The sequence below is a fragment of the Amblyomma americanum genome, chromosome 2, assembly GCF_052857255.1.
Source record: "Amblyomma americanum isolate KBUSLIRL-KWMA chromosome 2, ASM5285725v1, whole genome shotgun sequence".
Taxonomy (NCBI): domain Eukaryota; kingdom Metazoa; phylum Arthropoda; class Arachnida; order Ixodida; family Ixodidae; genus Amblyomma; species Amblyomma americanum.
The window spans coordinates 22,380,682-22,404,545 of NC_135498.1; the positions used below are offsets into that span (position 1 = coordinate 22,380,682).

General features: G+C 52.3%; 1 protein-coding gene across 10 annotated transcripts in view; it reads left to right on the top strand.

Annotated features, from left to right (window-relative positions):
- Eph (Eph receptor tyrosine kinase) overlaps positions 1–23,864 on the top strand; it is a 293,268-nt gene that overhangs the window by 202,274 nt on the left and 67,130 nt on the right. For all 10 annotated transcript variants that reach the window (XM_077653432.1, XM_077653434.1, XM_077653435.1 and 7 more), the window contains exon 2: positions 15,203–15,282. In XM_077653432.1, the coding sequence (XP_077509558.1) occupies positions 15,203–15,282 (80 nt within the window). The remainder of the gene's footprint in view (positions 1–15,202; positions 15,283–23,864) is intronic.

Sequence of the window (23,864 nt, forward strand, 5' to 3'; positions counted from 1 at the left end):
CCTGGACGAAATTAAAATGAATGGTAAGGACTGAAGAAGCCTGTTATTAGGCAGAGTGCTTCGCATTCCGTCACTTCCTCGTTGTCTGCGTATGCACGTGCTTCCGTTTTCTGCATGGACCGGCCCGTATTTGAGCCCGCTGCTTTTTGGCACCGGTGAATTAAGCGCCGTACCGACACGCACGCTGTCTTTTTTTTCTTCTTCTGTCAGTCCGTTCATGAGCCACTCCCACGTCGGAAGGAGTCCTCAATGGACGACGACGACGCGTGATGATGGGAGGGAGAGAGAGAAAGAGGCGTCGGATGGAACTCGGGGAAGTCCTCATCATAACGGCGTCAAATTACAGCGTGCGCGGGCCCCAGGCGCTCGCAGCCAGGAAGGAATCGACGCCCCTCGGCATCGCAAGTTCGCGGCGCGCCTTTTATGCGCATGTGCCTGCGTGCGTGCGCTTGCGCTCTTAAGCGGTCGACGCGCTACTTTGGGATGCGGCTCGGGCGTGCGCCTCGCTGTCATCGCTTCTTCTGCTTCTTTGTAGAGACCACGCTTTCAAGGAGTCAAGTCGGCTGAATCCCTTGTTAGCGCTGACCCCTCTCCTGTACCTAACTTGGTTTCATTTATGCGCTCGCCTCCGACTGTGCATGCATTAAAAACGCCAACGCGTCCGCTGAACAGCGTCTAGTTCGGGGGTCTTGTTCTTTTAACGTTCTTTCTTAAACTTTGTTAAACGCTTTTTTTATAACTTTCCATTTCGTGGTGTTTTGGTTTTACTTGCCTGTTATGCTTGTACGATGCGCTTCATTGTTTGCTTTTCTTGATTTTTTTTCGCTTCTAACGCAGGGCAGGCCAGTTTCTTTTCCGTGACCTGTCCGCATGATCGTTTTACCCTTTATCGTATCTGACGGTTTAAGATTTAATGGAGACCTTAGAAGAGGTAGCGTCGTCTCGAGGTCGTGCAATACCGATGCCTGACAAGAATTCGCGATAGCTGTTGAACGCGACATCGCCGTTTAATATATATATATATATATATATATATATATATATATATATATATATATATATATATATATATATATATATATATATATATATATATATATATATATATATATATATATATATATATATATATATATATATATATGGAGGTCTTCTCGTTGCGTCATAAAACTGTCTATGTTCCACGATCAGAAAGCATTTCAGTGTTGTTAAAGTCAACGACGCGACTTGGCCAGTTAATTCTGATCCTGGACATCTTCCTTCGTTCAGGTCCAAGCGGCGACATGTTACATTATGCGGAGCATGTTTCAAAGTGTGGCGAGAGGACGAGTAGTACATGTCCGCTTCCCCCTCCTCCACTTTTCCCTCGCCCCTCTTTGTGCATTCTTTGCCAGTGCCCCCAGCAGGCGGATAGAGTAGACATTCAGACACTGAGCCGTCGTGTGTGTTTGCGCGCACCACTTTCCATCGAAAATTGCAGGTCTGCGCGCCACTAAGAGCAAACATTAGCTTTTCGCTAAGTAGCCCAGACTGCTTCCCTCCTCGAATATTTTGCAGGGCCGGACCCTCGAGAGGCCGCGGTCGGCGTCTCAGTGCCTTTTGTTGTTGGGTCTTACGTTTTCTTCTCTTACATCTGCGTGGCCTCGCCCCCGGTAGCCGAGACACATTGTAGCAGCGGCGGCGGCTTCGGCCACATCACGCCCTGACCACCGCCGGCGCGACGGTCGTTAGCGATGCTCCTCCCTCTGCGTTCGCGAGTGACCGACATCGCTGGCGCCGAGAGCACAGGCGCACCTGTTGTCCGTGGTCCGCCTGGGCACAGCTCGTTGTCCTTGACCTTCTCGCTTTTGTTGTTTTACTTTTTTTTTTCTCTCATTCTCCCTTCCCGACCTTTCTTACGCTCTGCATTCACTGCCGTCTCGTACCGGAGACGCTGTGCTATTAATTTCTGTCTGCGGGAGTGCCGGCGAGGCGGCATGGGATTGTCGCGCCCCCAGTTATCCCTGGTGAGCGGTGGAACAGCGTCACTCCTTCCCCGCGCATTTCTCTCTCTCTATCTCTCTCTCTCTGTCTCGCTCGTGCCTCCCTCATGAACGAATTCCGCTTATAGCTTATCGGCAGCGAGAGGCGGGCTACGCTGTGATTGCCTGGAGTGACGGCGGCGCGGCTTCGCTGTGTGTAGAGGTGCTTGTTCTGCGCGAGAAGAACTGCTGGCTTAGCACACAAGCGTCGCGTTTACGACCGCTACTCAAGGAGGAAACGAATGGGAGAGGGGAAAAAAAAGAAGAGAAATATGCCGTGCGGGGGTCCCCGCGACGTCTCTATAGCAGGTGGATATTTTTATAGCTTCCAATCTACGTAAGTCACGTCCCTCTCTAGCCTTGTTTGTTTTCATTTTAACTTTTCCCTTATATATATATATATTTTTTATTATTGCGGAGTCTCTCCCTCTTTCTCCAAAATTACCCGCCGCGGCAGCAGCAGCGGCGGCTCGGGGGAACGTGGGTGTTCGATGGCTATCGAAGAAAATTTATAGCCGCATTTTCTTCCTTGTGGTCTTCTCTCTTCTTTAAAGTCGACATCTCGCGACACATGCCAGGACACGAGCACACTCGCACATACGCACGTACTACAGCACAAACGCGCTTGCCTGCGCCGCCGACCTGGCCAGGGCGCATGCGCACTCACTTCCGCTGGCGCGTTAGCGGAGAGTAACGAGCTGCTGTAAATCTCTTTCTCTCGCTCTCTTTCTCTGTACATCCCGTTCCCATCTCCGCCCGCAGCGCTCGCAAGCCGAGTATGTGTGCGTATCTTACTTGCAATGGTTTGACTGCCCAGGGGTGCCTGCTTTATTCACCGTTAACCATATAAACGAGGTCCGTCTCGTTACGTCCAGCCAGCAGGCATTCGTTGCGCCCTCTGTAGCCGTGTTTACATGAATGCGACAGAAGTCGACTCCAGTCCCCCTTTTGAGAGAAAGAGCAGGTTTTGAGATGGAAAGGCGTGACTCGACCTCTGCTCTCTTCCTCGAAGTTTTTGCACTTTTTCTTTCAAAAAAGGGACTGAAGTCGACTTCTGTCGCATTCATGTAAACGCGGCTTCTGACGGTGTTGCTAGTCGCAGAAAAGACTTGCCGCTCCGAGCTACCGCACACAGCGTCTTGAAGCGCGTGTTGATTGTGTGTGTCAAGAATTGGTACAACAGAAAGAGGGCCGTTTACTGCCGAGCTGTTTTCACTGCGTTCGTATAGAGCCTTTTCTCTCCAGTTGGTGCGGCTCCCTCTGGGCTGCCTTTTCTCGATTTTTAAAAAAGCGATCTTTTTTTCTTTTTCTACACCACTCAGCGTCGTCTCCGCGGTTTGCAGCTGTCGCAGCTGTTACTCCGAGACGGTGGCATGGCGGCAGCCATGCAAGGCCGGAGCGGCCCCTTTGAAGTTCCCGCGCAGACTGAGCTCAAATGTTTGTGCTGCTAACAACCTGTTTCGACGAGATAACAGCCGCCGTCGTCAGCCTGGATCTATCCGCTTCCTCTCTGCCTCACTCCCATCTTCTCTTCTCCCCCTACCCCCTCTCTTTCTGCCCCCTCTCTCTTCTGCGGAATTCTTGAAACGTTTTAATTGCGCGCGTTTATTGCAACCGGACACAAATTACGGACGGAAAAATAAAAAAAGTAGGCAGAGCGCTGCCGCGCCGTGCTGGCGTCACTTAATGTCCGCAGCCCCGTTTTGCGGTTGCCTCTCGTCTTCATCATCTCCTCCTGCCTTTGCCGTTTTATTATTTTTTTTACTGCCCCTAAAGTCCCCTCATACGGGCGCGGCGCGGAGTGATTGCGGTTGTAGTTTTTGCCCGCGCTGTCACGAGTTGCTGCAGCAGCTTTTCCGTAGCTGCGTCTCTTCCCCACCCTTCTTTCGAGCTTGTGCTCGGGCTGATTTAGGTAGGCCCTTATAGTCTGTGAGCCGGCCGGCGGTTTCTCATGGACCAGGCGACTTTCGGCCCCCGTCCTCTTGTGTCGCTGCGGGAAAATGAAGCTCGTTTTTATCGAGGCGACGTCGTTTCGTCACGGACGCTTTGGCCGTCGCCGCCAGCTGTCCCAGCCCGCTTCGCGGCTTAACGCCCCGCCGGGTAGTCAGTCTGAGCTCGCGGTGGTTGTCCCCACTATACGCGATGAGTTACGTGTGAGAATCTCGTGCGTCTCGCGTCACGGGTTGGCGCGCGCCGGTTATATGTTCTTGGTGTTCCAAGTTCTTAATCTCTTAGCTTTTGAAGGCTGACACTATATTTACTGTCTCTGGTCGCGGTCATAGTTTGTCCTGTGAAAAAGAACCGCTTCCCACTCTCATTACTGAAAAAAAAAAAATGTTTCCGAATGTGTTAAGTGGAGCTGCATGGAATTTTAGACCGTCCGATGTGCGGTGCGAGCGGAGTAAAAGAAAAATGTGTGTGTGGGTGGGTGGGTGTGCGGAGCAGACTTTTAACTAGGGCACATTTACTCTCGACATACACCTTAACTCAGCCATGGGACGACAACGGAAGAATCCTCAGATTTCTCAAAAGCTCGCAGTTGTATTATCTGTATGTGTGCTTAGTGGCGAACTCAACACAAAGTTTCCGAATAGCATGCAAATGCTATTCGGAATAAAATAGCAAGCAAATACTATGTAGCTCACGTTTTCCGGCGTTGCATTCTGAATTTGCAGCTTTAATCGCTCATGGACTGAGGGGTGCTGCTCCTTTGTTTATTCATTGTTCTACTTATACAGTTTGTTGGAGATCTTCACCAATACTTAGCTTTCCTGCGTGGAAGCAGTGTACCACTGTAAAGCCGAACCTCGGCGTGAACGCGCGCGGTTGTCGGACTACTAGGGCCACCTATCGGGGATCTCCCGAATTAGCGACCACTTCGAGAAACAGTTGAGAGCGTTGGCCGAATCCGGTCTCCCTCTCACGCGACCACGTATTCGTTGTTCTCCCACCCCGAGTGCGATATGTATCTGCGTGTGTTCTCAACTGTTCCCGCCGTCCCAGCTACCACTCTCGGTCTCTTGGCGTGAGCGGCCTCCCTCGAGGAGTCTCCGGCGAAGGAAGCCCTGCCGCCGAATCAGCCGCGTCAGCCCCCCGAAACCCGAGCAGCTCGCGAGGCGGATATCGCCGCCAAGCATTTCGGTTCGGCACCGCGATCCGCCGAATTGGCTGGAAATTAAACCGGTCGCGCCTCGCTAGGGTTTTACCGCCGCACACTTCCTCGCAGCTTCCTTGCGGCCACGCGCACCGACTCGCACTCGCACACATAGCGCGCGCGCAAACATGGACGAGCCTGCGTGCTGCCTTTGTTGCCAGGTCTACGAGACGCCGACTACGCAGCTCCGCTTGCGTCCTTGCCTTTATTTTGTCTCTGCTTCTGAATGCTTGTGTTGGCCGTGCGCGACCTTCACGGTGCCTTCGTGGCCCTCGGCCCTACTTTGTCCGGACGCGCGCCGTTCACTTTCACAGTGCCGTCCGTGCTGTTGCTTCCTTCCACGCCCACGTTGTATGCCCCGCCCCGTATCACGCTTCTGTCGCCACCGCTCTCCTCGTCTCTACACTTGTCTGTGATCCCGTGTAATCTCTAAAACAAGCAAAAAAATACAAGGAAAGGGAAATATCAGTGGACATGCGCCGCGCACTCGCCAGCGCGAACAACACACGCAAAAAACAAACAAACAAACCGCTCACTGCCGACGAGCAAACACCGAATGCCCGCGAAACCCGCGCTTATCCGTAAACAGTGCAGCTGCGCATTTTCACATGAAAAGCGTGCTCCTGTTTCCCCCGGAACACGATACTCTCATTTCCCTAATAACCCGCCGCGTCTCATCCCCGCACGCCAGCGTTTTCAATCTTCCCACTGGGCGCACGCTCAACATTTTATTCGGCGGTACACTGCTGTTCCTTTTTATCCTTTGGTTCTGCGCCTTGGCGTCCCTTTCTTAATTATTCTCACTCGCAGGCGTCTACCCCCCCCCCCCCCCCCCCCTCCTCTCAGCGCCTGGCAAAGTTACTTCATTTCTTGGCTCGCCTGGTGGGCTACGCGGCCGCAGGGCTAAGCTCGGGGAAAATTAACAGCGGGGTGAAATAACTCAATTAAAACTACGGCGTCCAGGCCACGCACGCCGCCGCTCTATGCAGGCTCTCGCGAAGCGGTGTGCGCTGCGCGGGAGTTTGTGTGGACTTAGGCGTCGACCCTTTCCCTAACTTTGCACTCGCACGCGCACACGGGCTGCTCTCAGCGCTTCTGCACGCATCGACGTCCGCGAAAATTGCCCTGTTTGCCGTCAGAGGTCTTCTTATCTCTGCTTGAGATGCTATCTGGACGAGTGGACGCATGTTTTCTCCGCGTCCTGGGAGCCTATTGTACCCCACGCAGTATTATAGTAATGCACGTGCGGTGGATTATGGGAACAATGTAGCGTCGTGTGAATCATTGCGCCCTCCATCGTTATTGGTCGAGGAAGCGATGTCATGTTACCGTCAGTTCGCCGATAGCACCACGCTTTTCATTGCTTTAAGTGTGTGGCGCGCTCGATCGTTTAGGAATTTGAAATGTTCTGTAAAGCAGGCTTCTGTGGCATGACACTCGTTGTGAGGCAAAGCCACACTTACTGGTCTTTTCCGCAATAGCCTGGTTTGAGTGCCTCGCTTCACTCTTCCGTGAGCAGATGGCGCCATTGACCAGTTATGTTGACCACAGTGTCAGATAAAACTATAGGCATGTCGATTCCCCCAAGTTAAGAGTAGCTTAGCGTACTGTCATGTACAGTACTCACGGATTGAAATAGGACATTCGGAGCGCTAGCCTTGCAGTGCCACGCAGGCATGTGGTAAGCCACAGGCCGGCTCATTGGCTACTGGAAGGAACAATTCTGCTTTGTAGATGTTCTCCCTCTCGCGCCATACCACAATGCACCACCTTGGTTCCATGAGCGTCTACGGGCGGCGCTCCATGAAGCGACGGCCACGCGCTCCGAATGTCCTATTTCAATCCGTGAGTACTGTACGTTAAACTGCTGCTGCTTTGAGATTTCCTTTGTTTGGCACTGCAGTTTGCGCTACTGATTGGCCGAAGCTAAAGCGGTTACAACGAGGAAGCTTATAATTGTGTTGTTAACCTTAACTGTATACAACTTCTACGACTGGCCGTGGGCATATGGGTGATTTACTTATGGACCCGCGGATTTCCCTTCTTGTTTTTCCTCTCCTAAAAGCAGTGGGCACAGAATGAAGGAACGATATGGACAGCTGAGCAGAAAACAAAATCAATAAAAAGTGCTATAAATTGAAACTCTACATGGCAGAATAATTTCTTGCCCTTTTTTATTTCATTTTCTTCTTTTAAAACATAACCCCTTTCCTATTCTCTTGCTTTTTTCCTTCCGCCCTGAATGGTTTCATCGTTCACGTTGCTCACGTTCCGCTTTCAGTTCTTCTTCCTGATGTCTTCCTTCGCTCCTTCCGCGGCCATTACCATTCGCATTTCGTGCCGCGCACTCAAACAGCCCTTTATTATTTTTTCTTCCCCTTTTACTCTCATCTTTTTCCTGTGTCTTTCGGCTCACTTTTCTAAGCGCCTTGCGGCGTTCTTTTCCTTACACCGCGTCCCTGTGCGGCGGCCATCTTGGGACCTTCTTCCGCCTCCTCATATACCATCGCCGTTTTGTCTCTCCGATCCTGAATTCAGCCCATTCCCCTTGGCTTCACCCGCCCACTTCGCTTTGTCCCGGACTTTCTCTTTTTATTTTCCCCCCTGCCATTTATATGCGCTTCCAAATTCCTCCTTTTGTTTCTGTCTCTGGCCCGCCCGCCGCCGCGCGACCATCTTGAGCCTGCCTCAGGCGCGATATGTCCCGCGTTCGTTCGCTGCTTCTAGCCGCCTCCCCGGTTTTGTACTTTCTTGTTTTTTGTACTTAGTGCCTGCTCCTATCTAAAGCGATTCTCTCTGCACCTTCGTCCTCTCCGACGACAGACACTCTCTTTCTCTCTCTTTCTTTATTTCTTTCATCCGTCCTCCTCGCCTTCCTGCTTCGCTTCCTTTCCCTGTTGCGTGCGTTTTCATTCGCCTCTGCTTTTCTGATGCTTGGCCATGTGTGTGATTCGTATGACCCCCCCCCCCCCTCTCTCTCTCTCTCTCTCGCACAGTGTATGGCACCGCTTTCCGTTTCTCCTGGTGGCTGCGTGTCCGGCCGTATATAAGGCCCTATAAGTAGCTTCAAACGGCTCGCCTTTCACATGATGATGCGATGCGGAATGGCCGAGCGGCTCGATATGGCTTCGCGGCTGGAGGGGGAGGAGCACTCTGGGTCGAGACAAAGAGAGCACTCCTAGCGAAGACTGGTACAGTTTTGTTGCCACCGCCGCACAGTGGTTTTTGTCTTTTTTTTCTGTTCCTGCTCTTCTGGCCTGCCGAAGAATTGGTCGACTTCGTCGCTGGTTCTTTTGAAGGTCTCGAAATTGACTTTATTCTGCTTGCTTGATTGCTGACGCCCTTGCCTTGCTTCGTGCACTTCCGGAACTAAGACATTGTTACATATCTTTCAGCGTTGTTCTGTCCTGCAAACTGCACCCATGGCCTACAGTTTCTGGAGGATTCATCTCTTTCCTCGCGCGAGTAAACGTTCTTGGGAGGCCTGTTTTTTGAAAATATGCGTTACATGTCTGATTCAGCTGACGTAAGCAGAGGCTAGTCATTAGGCTCGCAAATGCGCTCTCACGATTCCTTCCGTATACCCCTTGGTCAGGACAAATTGCCGGGCTAGTTGGTAATGATCCATTCTTGTTGACAGCGCGTTAAAGCACAGGGACAGAAGAAACACAGAGGACGACGTCACAGGCGCTGATGACGTCGTCCTCTGTGTTTCTTCTGTCCCTGTGCTTTAACGCGCTGTCAACAAGAATGGACCCCTTGGTCGCCGCAGGCAGTGAATGCATCTTTCGATGGAAATGCTGCGGTTATACATCGCTGCGCTTACGTATTCCTGCAATAGGCTTTCCTTGTTTTACCGCCATCGTAAACACAGTTCTGCCGTCTGGCTGCTCCTAGCCGTTTTGTGTCGGACACATTTCCCAAGCTTCTGCTGCGCGTGTGCTGATGCTCAGCGTCGGACATCATTACTTATCGTTGAATTGCTACACGTTGCAATAGGTAAGTTATTCGCTCACCCCGTCACTTTCTGGCCAGCCACCTTCATGCATAAAACGCTAGTCGGGGCGTCAGCATTGAGTTTAAAAAGGAAAACTTTAAGGCTGTGAAAGCCGACAAAAAGCCCATTGTGAAATGGAAGTAGTTACAATGCATCCTAGTCCATGGTTAACCTAGGTGCAGGTAACCTTATACGAAGCATGCGATAAGGCGCGTTGCGCAGCTGGAAATGGTGCAGTGATAGCACGTAACTTCCGGCTTCTGTTGTCAGTTCACCGTGGCACTTAGTTTATTGCCTTTGCAGCACTCATAAGGGAGCAGGAAGAAAGCGAACGGTTATCAGTGCTGGCATGCCTAAAACAAAGAAAGAAAGAAAGCGAAAGAAAATGAAAGTGCAGACCAGAAGGGGCAGATACAGTGAAAAAAAAAAAAAGAAAGGCTGTGGGGGCTTGAGGGAGGGAGGGAGGGAGGGAGATGGGGTAGGTACCAGAAGAGACGCCAAGGCGTGCCATCGCGCAGATAGATATATGTGCATGTATATAGTATACGAGGCGGTATTTTCCATAACCGCATTACTTAAAGTGGACGGGGGCGTTAGGGTGACGCCCGACGCATTAAAGCAGCAACTCGCGCCTCATGTCTCTTCTCTATTTTCTCTCGCTTATGTTTTGTCCCTTTCTCTTTCTTTATCTCTTTTTTTTCTGAATACTCGCCCGGTTTTGTTACCGCCGCCGCGCACCATCGCACCTCCCCGGCTTTCGCATCGCACTGATCGCTCACGTCTTGCATCGCGATCAGGTTGGTCCCGTGGAGGCGCCCGAGATAAGGGAGGCGCCAATGTGTGCCAGAGCTTTTTCGGTTGAGACTCATAATGTGACAGTGGGCGTCGGTCTAAGTTTATTCTTCTCTTTACCAGGGATTTGTGCCAGGTTACTCATCATATCGAACGACGACGAGTCTCGGTATCATCCCACGAATTAAAGCTTATGCTGAGAGCTGCAAGGAAATATGCTGTACGACGCATCTGGTTGTCGGGCTTTTCAACTTGTCAGCATCTATGGGCGCTGTCGGTCACACAATTCTGTTATGTTACAGTTGATGGCAACTGCTAGAAAAAGTGGGAAGCATCGACGCTCTTTCCGTTTCCTAACATGGGACTGACGCAAGTTTGCGCATCATGTAAATAGCTGTACACTTGTGATGTGCAAAAAAAATGCAGCTGCGGTGTGAAAGGCAATCGTAATGTCGGTACGACTGTGCTTGGGTACTGTGCTTGGCATTTAGAACGCAGCGAGCTGAACGTCTTGTGATAAAGAAGCAAGAACAGTGCAACGTTTCCTTTCGAACAAGACTTCAGCCGTTTTCTAAAAATGTAACACCCGGCCGATGAACGCTTCTAAATACGTTAACACTCGAGTTGGTCCCAAAAGTTAAAAAAAAATTTTTGGTTGGGTTCAAAACGGTAAGAAAGTAATGCACACAAAAGTCAAGTTAAATTCTGAAAGCACGGGTTTTGCCACCTTCTAGTAGGACTCCGCACACAATGTACGAAACCCGTGCCTTCAGTCCCAGCTGCTGCGCGCAGCGAATTCTGGGCACGTAAGGCGCCGGGCGCCGGCAAGTGTCTCCCGCGTCGTGCGCTTCCTTCCGCGCCCGGGTGCGATGCGGTGAAGTTGGAGTTGCAGGGGGAGGCGGGGGTGGACGGGAGGTAAGGTGGCAGGGGAAGGGGGGGGGGGGGGGGGGGGGGTTGCTCTAACTGCTCGCGCCTCTGGGACCGCCGTGCTTCCGTTCCCGACGAGTCGTGCTCACGCATTAATAGAGGTTCGCCCCGTTCATAATTTACGACCGTCATTTCGGGCACTTTTCGATACCGTTATATAATATGTATAGAGCGACCGTAAGGCAGAGGCTGTCTTTTGTAGCTCTTAGTATCCTTTACTTCACACACGTGCCCCGTATATCGTTCGAGCGCTTTGTATTCTTTTTTATTCGTTATATTTCGTTTTCTCATCGCCTATGGCGCCAACGTCTAATTTCTGCTTCTCGGAGCGTGCCGCAAGATATTGAGAGCCGTCTTCGCTGCGTCCCGTGCCCGGGAGTTTTCTTTTTGAGAAAACTGCGCAGCGTTTTCTGATCCGAGAATCTGTTATTAAGGCGTACCGCGCGCTTTGTCGTACATCTTGTTTCATTATAAATTGGGACGTTTCCTTTCATGTTCGGTTCCTTTCTTCCCCCACACCGCCCCCTTTTGCAAAAATGAAAGGAAAAGAGAGTTACACATAGCGGATGACTGAGGCGCTCTACTTGAGAAGCTCCTCACGTGCCGGCATCGGCAACGGGAGCTGGAACGGAGCCCGCGTCTCGCGGCGCTTTAGCTGCCACTGAGCGACCGGAAAGCGAGAACGGTCATTTTGTGCACCCGGAAACGTTGAAGCGGGGAGACAAATGTGCGCGGTTTGTCGCCGGGAGCAGTCGGCGATCTAGACTGCTTGCCGTGCCCATTGTGTAAATCGTTTCTTTTTTTTTAATGCGTGCGTAAACTTTAAATTCTGATTATTTACTCAACTGAAACAGTTTGGAAAGCCGCCGCGGTGACTCAGTGGTTATGGTGCTCGGCTGCTGACCCGAAAGACGCGGGTTCGATCCCGGCCGCGGCGGTCGGATTTGGACGAAGGCGAAATTCTAGAGGCCTTTGTACTGTGCGATGTCAGTGCACGTAAAAGACCCCAGGCGGTCGAAACCGAAGCCCTCGTCTACGGCATCTCTCGTAGCCTGAGTGCCTTTGGGTCGTTAAACCCCCATAAATCCATGAAACAAAAGGGAGGTGTTTTGTGCCTGTTCATGCACTCTCATCCGTGTACATTAGAGACTTACGATAGGGTAACGCTATGGGTTAGGAGCATAGGGGAATGGCTAGGCTCCAGTGCCCTGCACAGGACAATAACGTTCCTTCCCCCGGTTACTGTCCGGCGCCTGCGCACTGGCCGCCCGCTATTCCGCTATGCCCCTAACCTATAGCGCCAGCCTATTTGAAAGCTCCTATTGTCACGTGCGGTCTTCCTTCAGTATGCTTACATACGCTCGCACATATCCACCGTAAGGAAGGAAGATTGCATGAAATAGCCACAGTGTGCAATGAAGTGGGTGCGTTTCCCACCTGTTTTTGTTCACTGGCTGCAGTCGCGCTAGAGAACTTTCGTGTGCATTAAAGTTACGAATAACGCTGCATGTGGTACAAGGCCAAAGAAGGGAAGAGGCAGTGTAATCCACTAACGACCTTGTGCAAAGAAAGAGGTCCGTACCCTTTAGGTGCAAGAACTCGAAAGTGGAAAGCTTTCTTTGCGCGACTTTAGTTTTCAAGAGCCAGTTGTTATCTTGGGGTGCGTTTATTTTAATATCCTGTTCGCCTTCTGTTCGATTTGTCCACCCAATCCTGCCATAGACCTTGCATATATAAATAAAAATGGGAAAACGGGAAGACTCGATACAACATACAATCAACACACATATAAAAAATACTCAATGGTGCTCGCTTTGGCGACACGACGGAAATGCGTGAGCGTCGCCATTACGAACTAAGGCTCATTGAACACGCACCGATTTCTTTGTAATTTCTTGGACTTTTCGGTATTGGTGTCTACGTTCTAATCGTCTTCTCTCAACGCCACGACATCGGTCGTTTTGTACTTCACATTCATAGATCCCCGGGAGTCGTCATACCACTCGTGGCACAGTGGTGCAGCGGTTAATTAAGCGATGCGCCATTGCCCTGCGATGACAGGTGCTGCCACTGGTGGGGCTTGTGCGAACCAGGTTGCTCTTCACGGGCAACTTCTCGCGACCAATCATTAATTTAAGCGCCACCTGCCGCGGTGGACAGTTTTGTCACTGTCTGGTGTGCAGGAATTCACTCCTAGGGCTTCACTCTGTTTACCGCGACATGTCCACTCTAATGCTCACCCATTAATAAAGGAAATGTAGCTCAGCATTAAAGTCGCCCTTAACTAATTCTGACGTATTTGGCATAGAGCGTTCATGCGGTTGTCTTGCAACAAAAGTGCGCAGATAGCAGGAATGGTCGCAACTGGGAGTGCAGGAATACTAGTATTGAAGGCACGTAAAGGAGGCGATGTGCTTGAGCGCATAAAGCGACATGACTGGTGGTAGGGACGGCGCTTTTTATCATCCTTAGTGGCTGCCACAAAACCGTAGAATGCGCGTTTATTTCACACACATTTTGTGGGACCAATCGAAGACACCTGGAGCGAATGACATTTCTTTTCGACGCAGCAAAGTTTCGGTCGCGACCACCGGCGCAACTTTTCGCGTCTCTGTCGGTAGAGGACGGGGCTGGACGAATGACTTCGCGCAGGGATTCCATTAAGCGCGCGGCAGCTGCAGATAAAACTCGTTTTACGGTTGCCATGGGAACGGGGCTGCCTGGGCGCCGTGATTATACGACTGCCTCCGAAGCAGTCGTCGTAATCGCTGCGAGAGCAGAGAGCATGCTTACAATGCTCCTAGCGGCGGCCCAATTAAACGCAGCCGTGATCGCGCGAGAACTGCACGGCGAGGGCGCTCGCACATGCATCGCCCCCCGACTTGGCGGTTGGGAATGAAGGTCCATTCATTTGGGTTTCAACCCGGCATGCGTGTCGGAACGGGCCTTTATACGCGAGACGAAAGCGAGGCATATCTGTATGTCCCCCCCCCCCCCCCCCCCCCCCCCTCGCTCGCCGTCGTCTCTCCTCTGTTTTTCGTCTCGGCTTTCCCCCCTTTTTTCTTGGGACGCGATTACGATTAACTCCGGTGGTCGCGCGCCGCGAAGAATCATGCGACGCGTTACAGTGGCGTTATGTTGTGAAGGGTGTATAGAGCGCAGCAGGGGGGGTGGGGGGGGGGTGAAGGCTGCGACGGTGTAGGGGGGGGGGGGGGCGCACTTTTTCGAACGAGGAAAATATGCAGATGACGAACTCCTCCAGACTGCCTTGCTTCTCCCGCTTATCTTTTTTTCATTACGCGCGAACTGATCACGCCTATGGAGTTTCTTGATAAACTGGGCTGGCGACCAGCGGTGACAGCGCCTGCTGCGCGAGTCCAGACCGCGACTCCCCCCCCCCCCCCCCCCCCTCTTCGAGCCACCCACGGAGTGTGTGCATGCGTGGGTAAGGTGCTCCGGGCAGGGCGCGTTCATAGCGCGGCTTATACTTGCGCGCCCTGTCTATATATTTGCAGTGGGCTTGGCTTCTGGGAAGGCGCGGCGACCGAGTGAGCCGGGCGTGTCCGCTTTCCGGGACGCCGCGTTGCGTTGACCCCATCCGTTTCTAATTTCGGGGATCGCTTTCTCCTTCTTCGTGGCTCGCGCCCAGATTTGCAAGATTAACTCCAGCCGTGTTTGCCCACGAAGCAGGAGGGAAGCTCGTTTTGTTTTGCTTTCGTGTTTCTGAGTGTTGGCGTCGGAAGACAGAGGCGAGAAGATATATACGTTTCCTCCTTGGCTTTTTTTTCCCCTTCACTTCTCAACGTGTGCGTTTACGGGCAAGACGAGTGTGACTGATTTGCCGCGTGCATTACGGACAGAGTATCTTACACGACTATTACGAGGCGCCGCTGAAGGCCTTACCGAGTGATTCTGACGTATTATTGGGGCGTTCCTTGGGAAACAGGGTTTGTTTCGTGGCAAATATTTAAATGGAATTTTTTTCTGCTTTTTGCTTTTTGCCTGCGTGCGAGTATAGCACCTTTCCCTGCTTAACGCAGGGAATTGCTATCGTGGCGTCTTAACTTTTTTCGCCAACATTGGTGATGGGCGTATTTTTTTTGTGCTTTCGAGTCGCGACAAAAGCTTGATTTTATTTTCCTAATTGGCCGTTTTGACTTCTGTATGAGACTGGCAAAGCAACCCACTGTAGGTGGTTTACATGGCAGCCCTCATTGTGGCCATGGACAGCGACAGAGTTGTTTGTTGCGCTGCGTATTTAGCCTATGCCTTCTAACACGGCCTTTATTTTTCTTCTCCTTGTTTTCGCAGTCGTTCTTCTTGACACAACGACAGAGAGCATCCTGAACTGGACGCGGTATCCCTACGGACCACAAGCAAGGACCCCAGGGGTAAGCTCGTGACTGCCTTAATCACTTTTTGTACTCTTTGCGTTATTATTGTGAGGTATTTGCCTAGCTATGAGTTAAGCAGTGGCTATAGTCTGATACAACTCAAGAACGAAGCTGCTTTTCCCCTTCAGAGGACCCCCTTCCAGCCAGTGGCGTCGGCCGATTCTCATGAGCCTGCTAACGTGACTGTGCAGGGAGTGGCGTTTGGAAGGGGATAGTCCCCCTCCATGCATTGTCACGCCGCTCCCTGCACTGTGACGCTAGCAGGCACATGAGAATTGGCCGACGCCACTGGCTGGAAGGGGGTCCTCTGAAGGGGAAAAGCAGCTTCGTTCTTGAGTTGTATCAGGCTATAGCATGGCATGTGCTCTTCCCGCTGTGTGGGTTTCTGCGTACATCATGAAGTCGCAGGAAAATACTTATTGTTCAGGCGCTATCTCCTTGCGAACGGGATCATTCTGGGAACAACGCTTGGTCGTTCATTTACGCACTGAAATAAACGAAAGCCTACTCCTCAAACGAACTGCGAATTCAGTTACATGAGTATTCCGTATAGACGTTAAACCTGGCCTTCAGTGCGCGCTGCAGTATCGGGGGGTCGTAGTTGACTTCGGTAACTTGTTTGGTGACCCGAAACGACCCGCGCGTGCTTTCTGTTTAACAGGCGGGCCAACATGTCGTCGTTTAGCCATAAGGGCCCTGTCACACTAGCCCGACACGCCGCCGACGCCGACCCGACAAAGACACCAAAGATCGGCCAACCCTGTCGGCCGACCTTGTCTGTGGCAGACCAAGCTGTCACACTAGGCCGACAACGACACCAACTCGTCCGACGACCAGATGTCTTCGTAGTGTGACATGCTTTGACGCCCGCGACGCCGACAAAACCGGTCTGCCGACCGTGTCGTCGCGAGATCGGTCGCTGAGCAAAAACATTCACGAGACACGAACACGATTTCGCTATAGTACTGTTTGTTTATGTTCATAACAAGCTCTGGGATAGATGAATGTCCAAAAAGGTATCATTACTGAGGATCGTTGGCCAATGCCAAGGTGCTGGTTGAAGTGATAACTACGATACAAGCAAATTTCATCCTATAGCCGCCTGCTGCTGCTGCTGCTGCTGCTGCTTCGTGCGGCTCGCCTGACGTCTGCTAGATCCGCTGCTGAAGCCGTCGCGGAAATCGAGCATAACTTTATTTTATTATCGGACAGGTTGATGTGACTAGAGGAGTTCCTTTATTACTGCGCTGGCTAGTTACAAAGCTCCCTGAGCTGCGGCATCGATGCGAAACCAGCTAGGCTTAGCGACGAGTACGGCAGCCGGGAAGGAGCGCAGTTCGTCGCCCTGGCGCTCCCGCAGGCGTCGTCGTTGCCGAAAGCGCGGCTGTTGCGCAGGCATGGTGTCGTTGCTCGAATATAGCATGCGGCCTTTCTGATAGCATGGCTGTTTCGTTTTTTTTTCTTGTGCGAACGTGAAACCGAGCCTGCTCGCCGGCAGGCCAGCATGGATCCCGTCCGCCGCCGTTATAAAAATCAGCTTAAGGTTGTTTTTGACGTAAAAAATAAACGCTGAGACTGAAAAATGTGACAAATGTATCATTTCTGAGGATCGTTGATCAACACCGAGTTGCTGGTAAAAGCAACAGCTTTGATAAGAGCAAAATTTCTCGCCAGAATCGCCCAGCAAGCTGCCGCTGGCCCGCCGTTGTGGTCCGGCTCGCCTGTCGCCCGCAGCGGTCCGCTAGCTCCGCAGCCGAAGGTGTCGCGGAAATTGACCATAATTTTAGTTCATGGTGCGATTATACTGTTAACAGCCAAGCGATATTAAGAGATATAGCGCAGGCTACTTGCGAAGCGGCGTCCGCTGCGCCGGGCAGCAGCACAGTTCGTCGCCTGGCGGGACCGCGGGCGGTGCCGTTGCCGAAAGCTCGCTACTAGCGCAAGGATGCTTTGTCGCTGCTCGTGTATAGCAGGCGGTCTTTCTGATAATATGGCTATTTCGTCTTTTCTGGTGCGAACTTCAACACGCAGTAATCAGACCGCTGCGGGTGGCAAAGCGTACACTTTGAGCTCGACTGCTTGAGTCGAGCGGCGCAACGATGCTTGCTGCTCCGTGTGTCCCTGCTTGCAGTGGGGCTGCAATGCGCAAGCAGCGACCGGTGCATCGCGCCGGCCGAGTTTTCGCACATGGGTCGCCGGCTTTACTTCTGTCGCGAGTGCAACACTGCGGAGTGCTTCTTATCAGCACCTCTGAAGGACGAAAGTTAGTCTATTCTCCATGGTGTCGTGGGTATGGCAGTAGCTTCGCATTTCAGAGGTTCCTAGTTCGAATCCGCGTCAACGAGAATTTTTTTTCTTTTTATTATTTTAGCCTTAATATCTCCCGTCCTGTTTACCCGCGAGCGACTGGATTTTTTTTTTTTTCGAGCCATGCCTTTCTGACCCAGAAATAAGTGCCGCTCAGTACTGGGCTGCCCTCAGCCTAGGTTCATAATCACGATTGTTAAAGAGTGTTTTACTATGGTGGGATTTATTTAAAATAGTTAAAAATGAAGCGTCCCGGCCCATGAATTTCGCATAGCAGGAAATGACAAAAGAGTGAGAACGAGAAAGGGTCAAGTCGGCGGGAGGTCTCGCACGCTGTCTCGCTAGTGTGACATGGGAGTTGGCGGACCATCGGCCAACTGCCGTCTTGTGGGAGACATGGCGCCGACGCCGACAGTCGGCCGACTGTTTTAGTCGGCGCAGTGTGACATAGAGCCAGACATCACGACGACATGGTTTTGGCAGACCAAGTCGGCCGACTGTTTTCCTAGTGTGACAGGCCCTTAACTGTGACGCTTAAACGAAAAGGGGCCACTATTTTTCTTTCAGTCTTCTATTGTGCAGTGCACTGTACACCGTTTAGCATTTGGATGGGCACTTCCGCCTCTATATATACACTAATGGTAATACGTTCGCAGAGAAATTACAATACCAAAGCGCATGCTGAGCAAAATAAGCCTGGGAGCGCGAGCCGCGCTTCCCAACCGGGCACCATCTATGGGAATATGAAACAGAGACAGTTAGGCCTCGCTTCTGGAGAGGGCGCTGAGAAAAAAAAAAAAGGAAGGCATTCGCGGATCCGTCGGCCTTTCACACGGATGCTTTGTGTGGCTCTTTTGTCATGCACTGCGCGCATGCGCAGAGCGTCTGCGACTCTCGTTAGGTTTCATTTACCCGGCCATACTGTGCGACAGGCATTGTGTTTCGCCGCGCGCACATTCGAGTCGCCCGACGAACAAGAGTCAAAAGGGGGGTGTAGGACTCGGGGTGGAATAGCCCGTTCAAAGAAAGCCGGTGTGGCGTGTCGACTTAGGAAAGCCAACACGGTGGCGGTGCGCATGCAGCCTCCACAGCGGTCTCCAGCTGTGGACAGCCAAATTGCGCGGATAAATAAGTGACACCGCCTTTGCCACCCCCTTTCCCTTCTCTTCCCTCGTCTCCCTCCTCCCCCCTGTCTGCGCGCACGGCCCGCCGGCTCCGTCTCCAATCAAGGCAGCAAGCCGAGCGAACCGAAGCCGACATCTGGTGCCGTCGGCGCGCCTCTGTGATGCAAATTTTAATTCGTCCAAATTAGGGGTGTTTTGCCGTCGTCGTTAGCCGTCCGTGGGTTGTTTCGTTTTCTCGCGCCATTGTAGTCGACCCTCGCTGCGCTCCTGGCTTGTATGTTTGGTTACCGGGCATTCGCTGCAGTCCCCCTTTCTCTCATGCCTCGTACAAGCCCCGCTCTGGTGCTTCCACGTGTTTGCTCTCGTAAGCGTGGTTATTGTCTTATCGTAGCTTTTTTTTTTTTTTTTGGTCTGATTAGTCGTTTTCAGCTGGCTGTGCCGGAATTACGGTGCAGCTTACTTTGTTTCGATTATCACGGAGACGCCTGCGCCGGATTTAGTTTCGTTAACTGTTATTCTGTTATCGCTGCGTGAACATGCTCCCGTGGTTGTGCTCGGTGAGTGCAAAGCCAGAAACACTGCCGAGTGATTCTGTCTTCCCGGAACGCGTCAGCAGTTCACGAACTTGTAAAGAGTTCACGAAGACGTCTCCTCTTCACTAGCGTGGCAGTTTTGGCGTGTTGATGTTGCATTGCAGGATTGAACAGCCAGCGCACAATGGACAAGGACACGAGATAAGAAACGGCGCTCGTGTGTCTCGTCGTTTCTTTCCTTGTCTCCTCGTCCATCGTGCGCTGTTCTGTCATTTCAAACTCTTCACTGCTGTAAATGTGCGACACTAAAATCAGGTAAAACTTTGATACCAGAACTTACACAGAGGAGATCACATTTCGCTATCCTATAAATACAGCTGAGCACTGCGACGATGACGCATTGAAATGCGGTTCAAAACGCGGAGTCGCGGTGGCTCAGTGGTTAGCGCGCGGCTACTGAGCCGAAATACCCGGGTTGGAACCCTACCGCGGCGGCCGCGTTTCGATGGAGTTGTGAAGCGCAAAAGGCGCCCGTGTGCTGTGCGATGTCAGTGCACGTAAAGAAACCCAGGTGGTCGAAATTATTCCGGAGCCCTCCACTGCGGCACCTCTTTCTCTCTTTCTTTCACTCCCTCTTTTATCCCTTCCTTTAGGGCGCGGTTCAGGTGTCCGCCGATATGTGAGACAGATACTGCGCCATTTCCTTTCCTGAAAACCAATTTTCTGCCGCGGTGGTTCAGTGGTTAGGGCGCTCGACTACTGATCCGGAGTTCCCGGGTTCGAACCCGACCGCGGCGGCTGCGTTTTTATGGAGGAAAAACGCTAAGGCGCCCGTGTGCTGTGCGATGTCAGCGCACGTTAAAGATCCCCAGGTGGTCGAAATTATTCCGGAGCCCTCCACTACGGCACCTCATTCTTCCTTTCTTCTTTCACTCCCTCCCTTATCCCTTCCCTTACGGCGCGGTTCAGGTGTCCAACGATATATATGAGACAGATACTGCGCCATTTCCTTTCCGCAAAAACCAATTAATAATTAATAATTTTTTTTCAGTATTCGGGTATTTAACTTAAACCATTCCCTTCACTAAGACATAACGAAGAAGTCGGGAGCCTCCAGTTGCGGTGCACACACATGCTTGATCGCTTTCGCACTATACCATTCTTTTCTTCGTTCCGATTTTCCGCCGCCTGCCCGCGGTGATTCAGGTCCTCGTGTCGGCGGCGCCGTGTCTTAATTTTGCCTCGGCGTCCCTATTTACCGGGCGCCTCTCGGAGCCGTGTTTTCACAACCGTTCCTCGTTGCGCTACGGCGCGTTTACCCAAGAGCGGTGGACGCGCGCTAAAAGCGGTCCTTCTCGGCGAGAAGCAGCAGCACGTGGGGCTTATTTGCTTTGTTCTTCTCCGAACTGCTCCGTCCGCGCACGCTGCTTGCGTCTTGTGTACGCAAGGGACGGAAGACAAGACAAGGCGTGCCGGGCCCGCACTCGAAGTTGCGGGAACCGTCGCGGTATTTCTCTTGCCTGTCGACAGGCTTGGATTATTTCCTCGCTTCTTTGCCTCTTGCCCCGGGTCTGGTCCTTCTGTTGTTGTTAACTCGTCAGAGGCTCGGACGAGTGCTGCACTTTCGTCGGCATTGCGAGCTCTCGGAGCATCTGCGTTTATGGTTGAAAGATTGCCGCGGACAAAACCCGAGGCGCAGTTCCATTCGTTAGTTGACGGTGTTGTACTGACGCCGTAAGCTGCCGGTATAGCGGTCAGGAATTTTTGTACACGGTGCGTAACTTTTTAAGGGGAGTTATGACGCTTTTTGTGTATCTTTCTCTGGCCCGAGAGAGTTTTGTTTATTGACGGGAAAGGCAGAGAGGTTGGCCGGAAAATGACTATCTGTCCTGCTACTCTGCACTGGGGAAGGGGAAGAGGAGAAAAAAAAGAGGGTCATGATGGGGAATGATGATGATGATGATGGGAGAAGGCAGATGATAAAAGAATCCCTGCTGTCAGCGTACGAGTCCGTGCTCCTTTAATCGTGGCCGGGAAAATGACTGACTTTAACAAACTCGGCTGATTATGAAATGACTCGGAGTAGTTTACGCTTCTGTTTTATCCCTTGTTTGGCGCCTGTGCGCTGCGGACACGCCCGTTTCGACGGGGAAACCGTGCCATTACTTTGCCCGGACAGACTCGTGTTCGGTGGCACCGCAAGTCACGGCGCTGGCACGCGCGTGAGTATGCACGTGGTAACGGGTCGGGTGGGGAGAAAAACTAGTTACGTGGTGCCGTATCGCTCCCGCACCTCTCTACCGCCAGCCATGCCCCGGCCGATGACTCAATGAGGGGCCCTTAACGGCGACGCACCGTTCACGCGTCGCTCCATTGCGGCCACGTAAGGGAAAAGAAGGGGGTGCGACAAGAGGCGGGCTTCTCCGCATCGGCTGGGTGCACTGTGGCGCAGCGGCACGAAGGCGTCATGCCGGAACGGCGGCTGCGGCCGTTTTGAATTTGACCGAATCCTGCATGGCGGCGGGTCGGTCGCGTGCGATAGCGACAAATCACGTAATTCGAGCTTATCGGCGGCCATTAACAGGCCCGTGACGGCCATAAAAATGCCGGTTTTATTGCGCGGGCGCGTGCTCTCTTTCTGCGCACGAGCGAGAACCACTGCGCCTTTGGGAGGGTGGGAGGAGGAGGAGGAGGAGGAGGAGGAGGAGGAGGAGGAGGGCGGAAAGGGAAAGAGCAGACGGGGAAATTCGCCGCTCAGCCGGGCAGGGCCCTGAGGATGCGTCGCGCTAGTTGTCCGGGTTTTAGCCCGGCGGGGAGCGTTTGATCCCGACTTCCTTGGGAAGCCCGGATTCTGCTGCCGGGGACGGCTGGCGATTTATATCTCGGGTGACGGCGTATCCGGACGCTCGTTTGGGGTTGGCCACGGCGGGCTCGTCGGAGATTAGCATACAGCACGGCTTCCGGTCATGGCTAGGTAGTTTTCGATCTTCGCCTCCCTCCATACCCGCGTCGTCCACGTTCCGTGCATCGTCTCTCCCTTTCCCATTCCCGGATTCTGCGCTTCCGTTCAGAAGAAGCCTCCGTTGCAGCACTGTGGAAACCTTCGGGTATTTTCACGCTGACTTCTGACCGAGCTTTGTCATTTGGTCGTCTTGTTTTGGGGAGTGTAGTGAGCTGAATTCGTGATATCTGCTTCAGGGGTATCTGTTTCCGGGGCTTTCGAATCGGCGCACCGCGCATTTGCGTGCACTGTGGCTGCTGGCTATTCGACAGTCTTGGTGTTAGGTGTAGTTTACTCGATATAGAATAAAACGAAACGTTCTATGTGTAGAGCGCTATAGATACATTGCTACAGGGATATCTCTGAAGGGACACCGTTTTAGGGACATCACTGTAGGGACATCGCTGTAGGGACATCGCTGTAGGGACATCGCTGTAGGGACATCGCTGTAGGTACATCGCTGTAGGGACATCGCTGTAGGTACATCGCTGTGGGACATCGCTCTAGGGACAAAGCTTTGTAGTGACAGGCACAAACTAAAACCACAGACGCAGAGAGTCAGCAATTTGTGTGCTTGCATCCTTATTTTGTGCGTATCGCTACCGCGCTCTATGTGTTGTAACACGTCAACGCAACTCGCAAAAACGTCAGCTATTGAACGCCAGCTAATGAGCTTATGACGGTATTCCAAATATTTACACTTTTTTTGCTGGCATGGCAGGGCGCAGCAAGGCGTCAGCGAGTTCGAAGTCCTCTTCTTTTGCATCCTGGCTGCGCGTAGACTTGAAGGAAAGCAGACGTGACTATTTGCTTAACCTCGAAGGCAGAAGAGGGTAGAAACGTATGCCGCGTACCACACGCGATAGCGAGGCGGCGTCGTCCGGCATGGAAACGCCCTTTCAGCGTCATTACTCGGCGCGTCGGCCTCCGCTATCTCCTTGCGGCCGCGGCTCAGGTAGAAGAAAGACGCGCACTGCCATCTCGACCCGCGGTGTCTCGTTTCGACGCGACCATCATCGTTTCGCCGATTGCGGTCTCGCAAACCGTTTGGAGACGCCCCCTCCTCCTGCGACCGTCTTTTGTTTGTACTGTCCCGCGCGTGGCTCTCTTGGTCTCCGAGTCCTCAAAGGAGCCGTTTAATACCGCCCTGGCCTTTATATATTTCGGACTGTGCTGCTTTAGTGTTTTAGGTAGAACAACGTCGGGCTGTTCCTGACTTGCCTTTGTGGCGTCGCCCTCTTTGTTCGTGTCGTGATTGGCTCTTTTTGTGTCCCTTCTCTCTCCCCCTCTCCCTCCTTCGGTACGACTTTACTTTTCCGCAGTTCTTGCGTTTCCGTTTCTCAGCCTCTCCTGGGTTCTCTCGTTCCCAGAGACTGGCCGTGGCATCGTGCGCAGGAAACGCTTTTGCGGCTTATCCGGTTTTCGCTTATGGCGGCTTTCTTACTGCAGCTTTCGCCGCGCTGGGAACACGCAACAGAAATTTGTTGCCGGTAGAGATGTGGAGGAGGAGGAAGTGTGGTTAAGGTGTTTAAGAGTGATCAAGTTGTCAAGTGGGTCGTAATGTGACTTCTTCATTTTTGTCTGTCCCATCGCCAAGATACACACCGGCTGGTC